Raw genomic sequence first — 14,166 nt, forward strand, 5'->3', positions numbered from 1 at the left:
CAAAGTTAAAAACAAAGCAATTAGGTAAGATCAATTAAGTGATGTGATGGGAGGAATAAAGATGGATACCGACAGCATCACATGGGCTGGTGGTGACCAAAGTAAGAGGGGAGAGGAGAATTATTTTTTGTTTTGCTGATTAAACGTTTACTTGTGGGCTGAATAGAAGGCCGTTCAAATCTGTAATGGAACTTCAAAGTTTCAATAAGAACTTAAATTTTGGGCTGAATAAAAGGAACTTCAGCACATTGATTATGCTGATTAAGCTGTGTTCGACCTTTTTAACGAGACTTTTGGTTACTTGGGATATCTATCCTACAGCGACCAGTCGGTGTTTACATTTTTCAAAACAAAAACAAAAAGCTACCCTACCACAATCTGTCTCAGGAAATACTCTATAGCAGGAACCATGGTATCACATTCATCCTAGCCTAGCCTTTAGCTGGGGGAGGAAGACTGAATAAAAAAAGAAAAAAAAACTTTCAAACGTCAAATTTCTCTCATCAATCTACCGACCAGTGCGAAGGTTCAACATTTTACTTTCTTATTTAGTGATTTTTAATAAAACTTGTTTGATGCTGAAAAGCACTTGTTTTGCATGAAACAAAGATTTAATTATGTTTTGTTTTGCTCTGGCAAATGCTCGCATGATCAGGCGTATTGAGTCGCTTAAATTTCGTTGAAGTTTTTGGAGCTGACAAAAAAAAAAGTTTGATTAATGATCGTCCTAAAAATAGCTAAATTACAGATTTAGATTTTAGGTAGTTCCCATGGACCGAACTAAATTTTTATTTAGTTCAAAGTTTATATTTACGACAGAGCTGGCAGACCAGACTGGTATAGGATAATCTAGCTGGCGTACTCGATTTCAATGTTTACTTTTAAATCTCCAGCAATTCATTCAGAAGACTTAAATTTAGCACCTAAACAACTGAGTTACACGAAACTGATCATCTAATGTTATAATTTAAACGATTACAAATCTTTTCAACAATGGCTGGCGATACAAGGCAACGATACAGAAAACGATACAGCGAATTTCAGTCTTCCTCCCCCAGGCCTTTAGTACAAAAATTTAGACATCTCTAATTTTTCGTGTAGGGTTTTGACAGCTGCCTCAATTTTGTTTTCCTCGAAAAATTTCGGTCGGCACATTTTTCGATGGTTTTTTGGCACAAAAATATTTACCCGCATAATTAAAAACAGTTGGGGATATAGTACTAACTATTAACTTAATATATTGGTAGCAGTACCAGTATGAAATATCTTCCAAGTATCATTTCATTATACATGTTCAAAATTTTATTACCTCAATAAATTATGACAGGATCGTATCAGTGACAGTGACAATATGATATATGATTTAGTAAGTATAGTATAATAAGAGAATAAAAATTTGCAACCTTTGAATATTGTCTCTGGACCTTATCCAGGACTCTAACAGTGTACGACAAAGTTTCCTTATAGCTTAAAGATGTCGGAAACACCAATCGAGTGAGCTGCACTAATTGTTTCACTCTGGAGGCTGAAAATAAGAAGCTTAAGGAGCAATTAAAGATCAGTAAGCGGAAGCTGCAGAGGGTGCAGGGGGAAAAATTGTCCTCGGACGAGCACGCACTACGATTGTCGAAAGAACTCCAATTGATGAAGGACAAAAATAAGTTTCCTGAGGTAAAACAATTTCATACATCCTTGCAAACATATTTCTTACATTATTTTTGAATCTATTTTCAGGCTTCTTTTTCCGAGCAAGAAGGAATTCCGATGACCGTAGCAGATTTGGATGAACTGAATGGCCGCGCGACAACAGACAGCATGTTTGCTGGGTTGCTCGCTGTTCGCTTGGTCGGTGCAGATAACCTGCCAAAGATGAGCGTAACCGGTCAGGCGTGCCATCGGTACGCCAATATGAAAAAAGAAGACGGAACTCGTTTGTACCCAACCCCAAAAAAACTGGACCCCAACGTGTTGCAGTTTATCTGTAGTAAGTTTGATTACTTTATTAAATTTATGTACCCGGGGGATTAACCGATGCATTTTATGTACCCGGGGGATTAACCGATGCATTCGTGGGTCTAACCTAAAATCCAATAGATAAAGTTCTTACATGTATTCAACCTTTCTATTTTCAGACAAAATCGCAGAACGTACTGCCATCCGTGTTGGTTTACAAAACGTACTTACAATTCGGCAATATCAGAAATAAAAAATAAAAACATCAACATTTTAATTTTTTAATTTAATTTTATTTTTTGTGGGAAAGAATTGGAACTATATTGGTTATGGTACAGGGAAGCTCTTTTTAAAAATATTTTACAATATGCGGAACGTATGATTGAGCGTTATTTTTACTAAAAACTACTATAAGCAAACTATATCCATTGAAGTTGATGAAATCTATGATTTTGTATTCCAACGTAGCTAGAACATTCAGGTAGATTGTTTTGCTCGCCAAAAGTGGATGATATTTTAACCGTATCCAATAATGTAGCATGAAATATTTGTTCGAAAAAATCGCTCTTTTTGAATGGTAAACATGCTTAACAGCCCTTTCCCCATATGGTACTTTAACAGATAATCATAATACAGATTGTTAATATGGTCTGTGTTATTGTACATATACTGTTCACTTTACAATAAACGATAACGTTTAGAGACAATATAGAATATTCTCTATATATTGTAATTGATTATGCGGGTAACCATCAAGTTTGATATGATCAAACCGGTGAGTAGTATCGAAGCATGAAAGAAAAAAATCATTTTTATAATCTTTTATTTATCATTTCCAGCGACATAATCCCTTCCCACAAGCCTGTGAAGAAATGGAAAGGAATCACTTGGCCGGAGTCCCCGTAATGCGTAATGTATTTCAGCTGGTGGTCGACGGAGTAGATAGCAGCATTCTGTATGTAATATATAAATGTGTTGGAATTTAAAATGTGAATGAATGAATTATAATGAAATAAATATTATATAAACGAAAACCTTAACACAACAATTATTTAAAAAATCACGAAATAACATTGCATTTAATCTTCCTTAAAACCATATGAATATTAATTAAAAAACATTGAATTTCGCGGTTTACTTGAGGAAAACTAGAAGCTGAAATAACCATGAACTATATATTTTTGTGTTCTGAACTGTATAGTTAGCGCTCAACTTTCAAGCGGTACGGATCGTTTCTCGGTTGTGTCTCTCGAAAGTCGAACACGGGCTATTTCAATATTACAAACTTACCTGTCTTAAAACTGCATGCGCGTTGTCTAAGAATAGCGCGTGTGTGGCAAGATGGGTCGACGCGAAAACACTTTTCGCATCGACTTTTCGCAAGTGCCAAAAGTTCCAACTTACGAAAAAATCCACGATTTCATCGGGCTTGAACTTGGACTTACAAAAGAAAATGTGGTCCAAATACAGCCCAACAGGCTACTCAAATGCGTTTACGTTAAGGTCAATGACCTAGCACTTGCTGAACGCATTGTTGAAGAGCACGACGACAAGCACAGTATTGTAGTAGATGGCAGAGACTACAAACTTCGAGTAGTGATGGAGGATGGGGCAGTTGAAGTTCGGCTGTACGATCTCTCCGAAACTGTAACGAACGAACAAATCATAAACTTCCTCAGTGCTTATGGCGAAGTACTGTCTGTTCGCGATGTTATATGGGACGAAAAACTTCGTTTTGGAGGTTTGCCCACCGGTATTCGTGCCGCACGTGTAATCGTCACCGAAAACATTCCTTCGTATGTTGTTATCGAAGGGCAAAATACTGCACTGAGCTACAAAGGTCAGCGTCAAACTTGTATGCACTGTAAGGAGTTTGTGCATATCGGGATACCCTGTGTGCAAAACAGAAAACTCCTTGTACAAAAACTGAACACAGACCAACTCTCATATGCCATGGTTACGGCACAGAAACCAACAACAAAACTTCCACCAACATCCAAAACTTTACCTCCAAAAACCAACGAAACACAACACCTACCAGCACAGAAAACAATTCCTGCACCAGCACCAACATCACTAACCACCAGCACCGAAAAATCTCCGCCACCACCACCACCTCCAAAAACAACCACCATGCCGCCGCCGCCATCCATGACAACCCTAAACCCAAAAATAACTGATTCACTAACTGGAGCTAGAAATGCATCCACCATTGCCCAGCCAATGCAAACATCGGATGGAAATGATACCGATGATTCGACTGCATCCTCCGGAAGTCGGAACACTCGGAGTAAACACGCTTCGAAAAGAACGAAAATCTCTAGTGATGTAGTCATCATTCCCAAATAGAACCGCGATGGATAATGTCAGCTACAACCTCGGAACTATTAATATTAACACGATAACAAGCCCAACAAAACTAAATGCACTACGAACTTTTGCACAAATGACCGATCTCGATATAATTTGCCTGCACAGTAAACGAAAATTACCGAATTCGGTAATTTTTTTACCGAAATCCTAACATGTGGAGTTCGTTAAACTGTTCGGTAATTTTTTCATGGCCGAGAAGTGACAGCTGTCAAATATTACGGACCTTTTTCGGTAAAAAATAACCAAAACTCGGCTGATCATCTGTCAAAATATTGACAGTTGTTAACATGACAGCTCGTTATATTACCGAACAACCGGTATTGTTGAACCGAAACGTCTTTAATTATTACCGAAAGGCCGGTAATGTTTAACCGATATACTATACAAGCTAGTTAATGTGTACCGAACAACCGGTAGAGTTTACCGAAATACCGAAATTTATTACCGAAAAACCTGTAATTATTACCAAAATATCTATCAATTTTACCGAAATACCGTAATTTTTTTTACCGAAAAGCTGTAAAAGCTCGGTAATATTTACCGAACAACCGAAATATTTTACCGAAATACCTGTAATTATTACCATAATTCCGGTGGATATTACAGAAATACAGGTAAATATTACCGAAATACCGGTAAATTCTACCAAAAAGTTCGGTAACTTGTACCGAACAACCGGCGACGTTTACCGAAATATCGGTGGTTTTTACCGAAATTTTTGTAATTATTACCGAAATGCTGGTAATATTTACCGAAAATTGTAAAAATTTCGGTAATTTTTAACGAAATCCGTTATACGTTCGGTAATTTCACCATATGATGCAAAGCGCATAACGCGAGATGATTCGAGTTTCCAGAGGATACTTCAAGCAAGAAATTTCAATCCTGAGGAATACATAATACGGTCGTCAGAGACTCATTTAAATCGATGTTGTGCCGAAGTGTCTTCTGGAAAAAAGTGCCCCTCACGTTGAACGCCGTGCGTTATTAAAACACCGCTTTAGGAAAAAACATCGATTCGACTTTTTTATGTCCATCTGTGTTCATCAGAATTGAGATTTCTTGCTTAAGTGTCTTCAGGATACTCGAATCATCTTGTGTTATTCGCTGTGCATGATAAGCTGAAATAATAGAACGTTTTACGGGTTTCAGTAAAAATTACCCAAAATTTTTCAGTTTTCAGCTAACCTCATATTTGTTTTTTGCTTATTCATATTCGACATAAAATTCACTAACAGTCGTGAGAATCTTCAGAAGAGAAGAAAATACATGAAGAATTTATTGAAGAATTTAAATATTGTGGAAATGAAAATCTCGGGAAGGTAGGTTAGATATCGTACTGCTAGCTGATTACAAAGACTGCAATTGATACTGCGCAAGCGGCTTCCACACTGAAATTGCTATCTAAGACCATCTTGAATCTATAGTTTTCCCAATCTCAATTTGTACTGAAATTCATATCAAAATGTGAATCTTAAATCTGAGTTGGAAACTGAAATCTGAAACCTTAATCTTAATTTGATTCTGAATCTAAAATCTGAATATGAATCGTAACCTGAAACTTAATCGGAAACTACACGTTACTCTATCTGAAACTAGATTTGAAATCTGAATCTAAAATCCTAATCTATATTTGAATCTCAAATTTAAAACTGAATCGAACAACTAAATCTAAACTGGTATATCTCAATCCTAATTTGAATCTGAAATCCGATCAAAATGTGAATCCATAATCTGAATTAGATACTGAAATATGAACCCCAAATGAATGATGAATGATTCTGAAATCTGAATCGTAATCTCAACTAAATCTGAAATTGAATTGGAAACTGAAAACTCAATCGGAATCTGAAACTAGATCTAAAATCTGGATTTAAAGTTCTAATCTAATTTTGAATTTTAAATTTGAAACTTCTGCTGCTGCTGGGGGTGATGGCTGTTTGCAATCTTCTGCCACTCAACGGATGTTTTGTTGCCAGATTTATAAACACAGCTATCCTTGCCTCCGCCAAAGGCTATCTGCAGACCACATCTCGAAGTATTAGTTGCTAGAAAAACAACAGAAAATAATATATTATTTAACTTTATTTAACACTGCTAAGATATTGCGAAGTAGTTTTAAAAAAAAATTGTCTCCACGTACCTTGGTATTCCTTTTTTAAACCAAACCGGGTGCCGGGTGGATCTCCTTTCACACCAAAAAATTTACCCAAGATCGGACAATGCAGGTGATTATCGGTGGGTATCGTATAATCCATATCGGCAGCAAGCAGAAACGGGAAGTACCTAGGTAACATTCTGGTGTAGCGGTGGTTACATCTTCAACCAAGAAACAGTTTGTTTTTTGCTCTGTTTTACTTACTTGTAACACTGATGAACTTGTAACACTTGTTCCGGGGGACGGATGAGACAGTAAAATCCATCTTGCAGCTCAATCATTTCCAAATCGTTTGGGACAGGAAAAAAATTATCAAAGGTGAGATTGACCACTGGGAATATTGCTGCTGTTGAGGCTGGTGGCAGTAATTACTCGAATTATGAAGTTTGTTTGGACCGTCGCTTGGACCCGGAACTTTTGCCGATCTGTCTTGGAAGTTTGGAAAAAGAAGAAATGCAATTGGGTAAAGGAAAATTTACTTTGGGTCATTGGGCATTCGGCTATTCAATTTTGCAAAAGCTGGAAGATAACTCTTTCTGCAAGCGCTGATTTAGGTAATGATTATATCGAATCATTTGATACTTACCTGCAATTTCAACACCAGCTTAAAAAATCTCAACCGCAGGAAAAGGCAATCATCCAACAAGCCGGACAATCAGATAAGCGCGCTAGAGGTTCCATACCTCTAGCACGCTTGGAGAGTAAACCTTCCAGCAGAGGTAATTCGGTGGCACACCAGCGTTATGGGTTATTATCACAAATCGATTACCGAAACATTAGTTCAACCCGCACCGGATGATTTTAATTATCGATTTTTCTCAACATCATCCACAAACACGCGATACCGAAATTTTACTGCTCGATTGAAAGCACCCCGCTTGCGCATACGCAAAAATTAAAAACGTTTCTTTTTGATTTTGTTTTTGGTGGCGCAAGCGGGACGCCACTAAAACATCGCGGTTATCAGAAAGAGACGGTTGCGCTCAAAGCTGCAAAAAATGGGCGCTCAAAATTTGACGTTTGTGTTGACGGCGATGCTAATTTACAGTTTTCGGTGTTTTTTCACCGAAAATTTACGGCAAAGCGATTTGTTTATATAAAATAAACGAACCTCGGTAAACAAAGAATCAATCTACCGAACTCGGTAAAAACAAGACGTCAGATCCATCAATTACCGAAAATTTACGAATTACAGAACTGGTTCGGTAAAAAAAATTACCGAACTCGGTAGTTTTCGTTTACTGTGTGCAAGAAGTTGAAAACGAAAACCTTTCGATACCGGGTTACAACACCATATGTAACGTCGATCACTCCAGAAGAGGAACTGCTATTGCAATGAAAGACCACATCAGTTTCTCTCATGTTGAGAAAAGCTTAGATGGGAGACTGATCGCGCTAAGACTCAACAACTCCACCACATTATGCAACGTGTATGCCCCATCTGGAACAGCAAATCGTTTGGAGCGCGAGAGATTTTTCAACACAACTATATCATACTATTTGCGGCACTCTTCTGTTCATGTTGTTTTGGTAGGCGATTTCAATTGTGTGCTACGTCCATGTGATGCAACAAGTTCCAATCCAAGTCCATCTCTTCAAACAGCTGTTCAGCAACTACAACTGTGTGACTCCTGGGTCAAGCTATGCCCACGTGATCCGGGATACACACATATAACTCAAAGCTCATCATCCAGACTAGACCGTATTTATGTAAGCCAAAGCCTTCAGCCTGAACTCAGATCGGCAGCTACCCATGTGTGTTGCTTTTCTGACCATAAGGCTCTCACATTGCGTATTTGTCTCCCCCACCTTGGGGTGCCTCGTGGATACAACTATTGGTGCCTCCGACCATACTTGCTTTCAACCGAGAACATAAACGAATTCCAAATAAGTTGGCAGTTTTGGACTCGCCAACGTAGGAATTTTACGTCGTGGATTCAATGGTGGATTTTCTTTGCGAAACGAAAAATTAAATCCTTTTTCCGGTGGAAGTCAAAGCTGTATTTTGAGTCTTTCAATCAGGAACAACAACGTCTGTACAGTCTTCTACATAGCGCATATGAGCAATTCTATCAAAACCCACAACTCTTGCAAACTATCAATCGTATAAAGGGGGAAATGCTGGCACACCAAAGGCGATTCACAGAAATGTTTGTGAAAATAAATGAAACTTATGTAGCCGGAGAGCCTTTATCTACATTCCACCTGGGAGAAAGAAGGCGTAAAAAAACCACGATCACGCAGCTACGGACCAGCGAAGGAGAACTAATACAGGAATCTCAACATATTGAGAGGCATGTATTCAACCACTTCAGAGAATTGTATGCTGCAGAAGAAACACAAGTGCAACAACAGGACAATTTTCTCTGTGAGAGAGTTGTTCCTGAAGAAGACCCCACGAATGAAAGCTGTATGAGTGAAATAACTACCACAGAAATATGGACAGCAATAAAAAATAGTGCCTCGAAGAAGTCTCCGGGCTCAGATGGAATTCCGAGTGAATTTTATAAAAGAGTGTTTGACGTAATACATAGAGAACTGAACCTTATACTAAATGAAGCAATAAGAGAGAATTTCCCATCTGAGTTCGTTGACGGAATTGTGGTATTGGTGAAAAAAAAGAGTGAAAGTGATAACTTGAGTGCATATAGACCTATATCGTTACTGAATGTGGACTACAAAATACTATCGCGGATATTGAAAGCCCGTCTGGATAACCTGCTACGTACACACCGAGTTCTGAGTGAAAGTCAGAAGTGCTCAAACTCGGATCGCAATATCTTTCAAGCAACTCTCACTTTAAAAGATCGAATGGCAGAATTGATTGAATGCAAAAGAAAAGGGAAACTTATTTCATATGATTTGGAGGCGGCCTTTGATCATGTATCAAGGCAGTTCTTGCATCAAAATATGTTGCTTATGGGCATCAACCCAGGATTTGTTGCGCTTATTGCCAAAATAGCTGAACGTTCATCCTCGAAGGTGCTTATGAACGGTTACCTATCACCCTCTTTTCCAATTGAGAGATCAGTGAGACAAGGGGACCCATTATCGATGCACCTCTTTGTTTTGTATCTCCACCCACTCTTAAGTCGTATAGAAAGTGTGTGTGGTGATGATGTTGTAGTCGCTTACGCTGATGACATTAGCGTCATCGTCACGTCCATAGCTAAAATTGAAAAAATAAATGAACTATTTCATCTGTTTGGAAACGTATCTGGAGCAAAGCTTAATTTGACCAAAACTAAAGCGATGGACGTAGGCTTCACGAGAGGTCCCGCCCTCAATGTACCCTGGCTTCAAACTGAACAAAAACTTAAAATACTTGGGGTGGTTTTTGTTAATTCTGTACGAGCTATGATACACGAAAACTGGGATTCCCTATTTACAAACTTCGCTCGACAAATTTGGCTACATAACTTAAGAAGCCTAACGATACACCAAAAGGTTACTTTGGTGAATGTTTTCATCTCATCAAAACTATGGTACATATCGTCGATTTTGCCACCATACAACTTACATATTGCCAAGATTACAGCAACGATGGGCACTTTTATTTTCCGTGGGATTCCTGCGCGCATCCCAATTCAGCAATTGGCTCACAAAATTAGAAAAGGTGGTCTCAACCTTCACCTGCCGGCACTTAAGTGTAAAGCACTTTTAACAAACCGTCATTTCGCTGAAATGAGTTGTCTAAAATTCTATCAGCTGTTCATGCCCTTTAGTAGTGTTTTCACTCGGAACCCCCCTACAACACTACCAGATCTGAAAGTAACAACTGAGTGTTTTGCAAATCTACCACCACACGTGCAGCAAAACATGTCTTCAAAAGTCGTCTACGAGTATATGATAGATCAGACAACACCACCTAAGATTGAGACAGATAATCCAGGAACCAATTGGGGCAGAGTATGGAGAAATATTAATTCAAAAAAATTGACTCCAAAGCAGAGAGGCGATTTGTACATATTTGTAAACAAAAAAGTGGAGCACAGGAGGTTGATGTACCGAATGCACCGATCGGATGGAGAAAATTGTACACACTGCAATGCACCAGTTGAAACGATAGAGCACAAATACTCGGAATGTAGGAGAGTGAGAGACGCATGGCTACTAGTTCAAGAAAAAATCAAAACAGAGATGAACAGCTGGACAATCCCTCAATTCCATGAGCTTCAAAGACCTGAACTTCTAAACACAAGTGATCGAAAAAAGGCAGTAGTTCTCAAACTGGTTAGTAATTTCGTAAATTTTATCAATCAGTGTTCAGAAGATGTTGATGTAGATGAACTTTCGTTTTATTTAGAAATTAATATGTAATAAGACTATGTAAATATTTCACTATCATTAAACAATAAAAAAAAAAACTGTATGGAAAAAAGTTGATTTTTTCATGGTTAAATTGCTTAACAACCCCCTTTTTTCATGGTAATTTTGGTCTAAACCGTAAATTTCATTGTCGAAAACGATGAATTTGACAGTGCATTCAAGGTTTCTTGTACCATGATATTCATAGCGGCAACCATGAAATACATGGTAATGTGAAAATGAAATTCATGGTTTTTTCACAATGTTTTTTTCTATTCGGGTTGTGCTACAAATAAATTCCGGTGCGTCGCGTCAGCGTTTTAGTACTCAATGACAGCGTTGACAGCTGACGCGACGCGACGTCTGCACACTCATTTGGCGCAACACCTTAAACTTGTAAAATTGACCCATTATTGCGAACAGCCGAGATCTGTCAAAAAAAGTGTCGTTTCCTCGAGTCAATTTTACACATTATTTAGAAAAGCTGGCTTACTAAATAAAGGGTAGTTTTTTAACTTGTCATTCAGAATATAGAACTCTTTCTGCCGTAACCGATCTCGTTCGACGATTCAATGAATCGGTTAATGCTGAAAGATCAGTTCAATAGATTGAGTTGATTGAATATTTTCCTATTCTATAACAGGAGCATGAAAATGATTCCTTGCCGAATACAGAAATTCAAAACTAACTGATTTGTTTTTATTATTTTCTTTCCATACTTCTGACATTTTAAGGGCTAACATCAAAGGGCTGACATCGCAGAGCGGGCTTCCAAAATAATGTGTAGATTTTACATGCTTACATTACTAATTTTCACCTCTGCTTTGACGTACATGCTGTGTACACTATAAGGGGTACAAGGACTTTACATGAAAAAGGAGTTAACCCAGTCTTTTCCGATAACGGGTCAAAACTACACTATAAGGGGTTGCGCCAGATGAGTGTGTGACGTGCTATATGGGTTGTCAGGTGCCCAGATTTGTCTGTAAAACCAAGGTCTTTTGATACACTAGGTTCTCCGACTGTCACAGTAAGTAGGCGAGGAGTGAGCGGGGCTCTCAATGAGTTTGTTTATTTTTTGCTCAGCTTTTCGGTGGTTTGTTGGTAAACAAACTTCATGAGTTCCGCAGAGTTGCATAGCCTACATAGCCAAAATGGCTGAATCGGGAATTCGATATTCGATAACACCTTCTGAATATATACACACCTTGTGTAAAACCAAGACTTTTGACCCTTTTGACCCTTCGTCCAGATATTGGTCAGACACAGATTTTTCACAGATTTTTGATTAGAGTGCCTAGATTTTACACTTTCAAAATTACGTGATGAAATCGATATTCATGTATCGAATTTGATCCGTAAGTGCCAGATTAGACTGTAAATCTGGCTTGTATTCATGGGTATTTGACCAATTATCATTAAACTTTTTTTTTAAATAAGACTGGCATGGTACGTGGTATAGGAAACAGTGTTAGTTATATAGTTCTCAACTTGAAAATAACCCGAATACAACCCCCTCCGCCCCTCCTCCTCCGGAAACCTGAGGCGGTCTCAGTGTCTCCCGAAGAAAATGGGAGACGCTGAGACCGTCTCGAGACGAACCGTCTCCTAGTGTGGACTAGGCTTTACACAGAATTCCATAAGAATGACAGCTAATCGGAGTGAAATTGAGTGAAGGCTATTGATTTCTCTGTTTAACACAAGAGAAATCGTATACCGGGATTGCAAGCGCGCCCATCGCCTATGACGGCTTGTTTGATATGTGCCACGCTTCCTACGAGGTGTCACAGGTAGTGATCTGATCAACAATTCCTACGTAGCCTGCTAGGTTATTTGCCAGGGGACTGAGATAAACGGAGAATCATCGTCAATTGTTTTTCGCACAGCTCAGGGAATTTAACGAGAGGAAAAGCAAATGATTTTTCGGCTAGAACAGGTAGAACAAAAAACGCGTCTGACTTGCACAACGCAACGGTTAGATTTATTCTCATTCACTTCTAATAGGCAGTGGTGCCAATATATCTAAAATATAAGTTAAACCGAAGGGCTGCCCAATTTTCGGAACGTTCATTCACCCCCCGTTGAGTCTCGATATCGAGATCAACCGAAGGAAGTACGGCTATTTGAGCAGCACCGTTGATGTTGTCTTCGCCTGGATGAAAAGTCACGATGCTTCCAAGTCGCCACTGCTTTCCAACCAACGTTATAAGCAGGCTCTGTTTTTTCACAAGAATCGGCAAGTCGCGATGAAACTTTCCACGGTGATTTCAAAGTAGCATAAAGTTCGGCCTGTTTATGGTTGAATTGACACACACGTGGAAGAGGTTTGGGTTTCCTACACTCTAATTCTCCTTGACTCAGATTTGAAGAAAAACAATTCAAAATGCGCCAAAACTAGGAAAACTCAAATTTTGATTAGAGCGGCACAACTCAAAACTGAATTGTAAGGGTTTTCGCGAATTCTGAGTTGTTTTTGTTCAGGGTGGTCTAGGCTTGTTCATGGATCGACTGAATGAAAAAAAATCAAAAATTCAAGAAATTTTAAAGCCGTATTGAGGGGAATTTCTTATTTCAAAAAGAAAAAGACGATTGTGCGGTGTGTTTAGAAGATGGATGCGTGCATTTTTATCCGGTTGGTTTATTTTTACCACGAAAAAATTAGTGCCACCGGGCCATTTTACCGCATCCATCCGGTGGAACTTCGTGCTGTTCCACTCGACACGCTAGCCCGCCAGCACACTCTGTCTAAATTGACTTGATCTGAAAAGACAAGAAAAAAGAAAACACAATATAGGTGAAAATTCACTTCAAAATTATGAGAAAATTATACTTACATTTGCGAATGATGGCTTCCATAGAGATTGCTGGAAGAAAAGATAAATTTGTTAATTTTTTTAATTTATTCTTTCGGCACCACTTAATTTCTAACTCAATAGTAAATGTAATTAAAAGTTGTACTCACCTTGATTATTTCGTCAACTGTCCCGATCATCGCATCCAAACAATCAACACTGGTTTTTGGAGCTCTCTGAGTTGTTTTCATCTATTTTGTTCGAAAACGTATGCGTCTTGGCTAAGTTCCAGGCTTTGGAAGTCAATAGATGAAAACAACTCAGAATTTTGATGGATTTCAACTCAGTTGTTTTCATCTTCATACATTGTGCGACTCCTGAATCAAAACAAATCAGACTCTGAATAATTTGAAATTACCGTGTAGGCTGAACAGAACCTGACATCACCCAGCCCAATTCTGTTTCTGCTAGGGTGAGGCTGCTGTTGTTCATTTTCAATCTACCATCTCGTACCAAGTCGAAGAAGATTTCGTTACCAATGATCATGTCAACCGGATCAGGAACATAAAAAGATGGATCTGC

The 14,166-nt window shown here is 38.5% G+C and overlaps 2 protein-coding genes across 4 annotated transcripts; one reads left to right on the plus strand and one right to left on the minus strand.

The window, feature by feature from the left end:
- Positions 1-1,000: 1,000 nt before the first annotated feature.
- LOC129738897 (uncharacterized) lies at positions 1,001-2,628 on the plus strand. Its single transcript, XM_055730227.1, has 4 exons — positions 1,001-1,366; positions 1,468-1,671; positions 1,735-1,984; positions 2,133-2,628. Exons 1-4 carry the CDS (start codon positions 1,352-1,354, stop codon positions 2,204-2,206), a joined length of 543 nt encoding a protein of 180 aa, XP_055586202.1. The 5' UTR covers positions 1,001-1,351; the 3' UTR covers positions 2,207-2,628.
- A 2,637-nt stretch (positions 2,629-5,265) lies between these two features.
- Positions 5,266-7,279, minus strand: LOC129738899 (uncharacterized). Of its 3 annotated transcripts, none has more exons than XM_055730230.1 (4): positions 7,071-7,279; positions 6,689-6,909; positions 6,470-6,624; positions 5,266-6,374 (listed from the first exon to the last, which is right to left on the minus strand). In XM_055730230.1, the coding sequence occupies exons 2-4, from the start codon at positions 6,763-6,765 to the stop codon at positions 6,226-6,228; spliced, it is 381 nt and encodes a 126-aa protein (XP_055586205.1). In that variant the 5' UTR covers positions 6,766-6,909; positions 7,071-7,279; the 3' UTR covers positions 5,266-6,225. The 3 variants fall into 3 exon arrangements, with proteins under 3 accessions (XP_055586205.1, XP_055586206.1, XP_055586204.1); XM_055730231.1 differs by having other exon boundaries at positions 6,470-6,612; positions 6,689-6,913; XM_055730229.1 differs by having other exon boundaries at positions 6,689-6,913.
- Between the last annotated feature and the right edge of the window lie 6,887 nt (positions 7,280-14,166).

This window comes from Uranotaenia lowii, chromosome 1 (genome assembly GCF_029784155.1).
Source record: "Uranotaenia lowii strain MFRU-FL chromosome 1, ASM2978415v1, whole genome shotgun sequence".
Lineage (NCBI taxonomy): Eukaryota > Metazoa > Arthropoda > Insecta > Diptera > Culicidae > Uranotaenia > Uranotaenia lowii.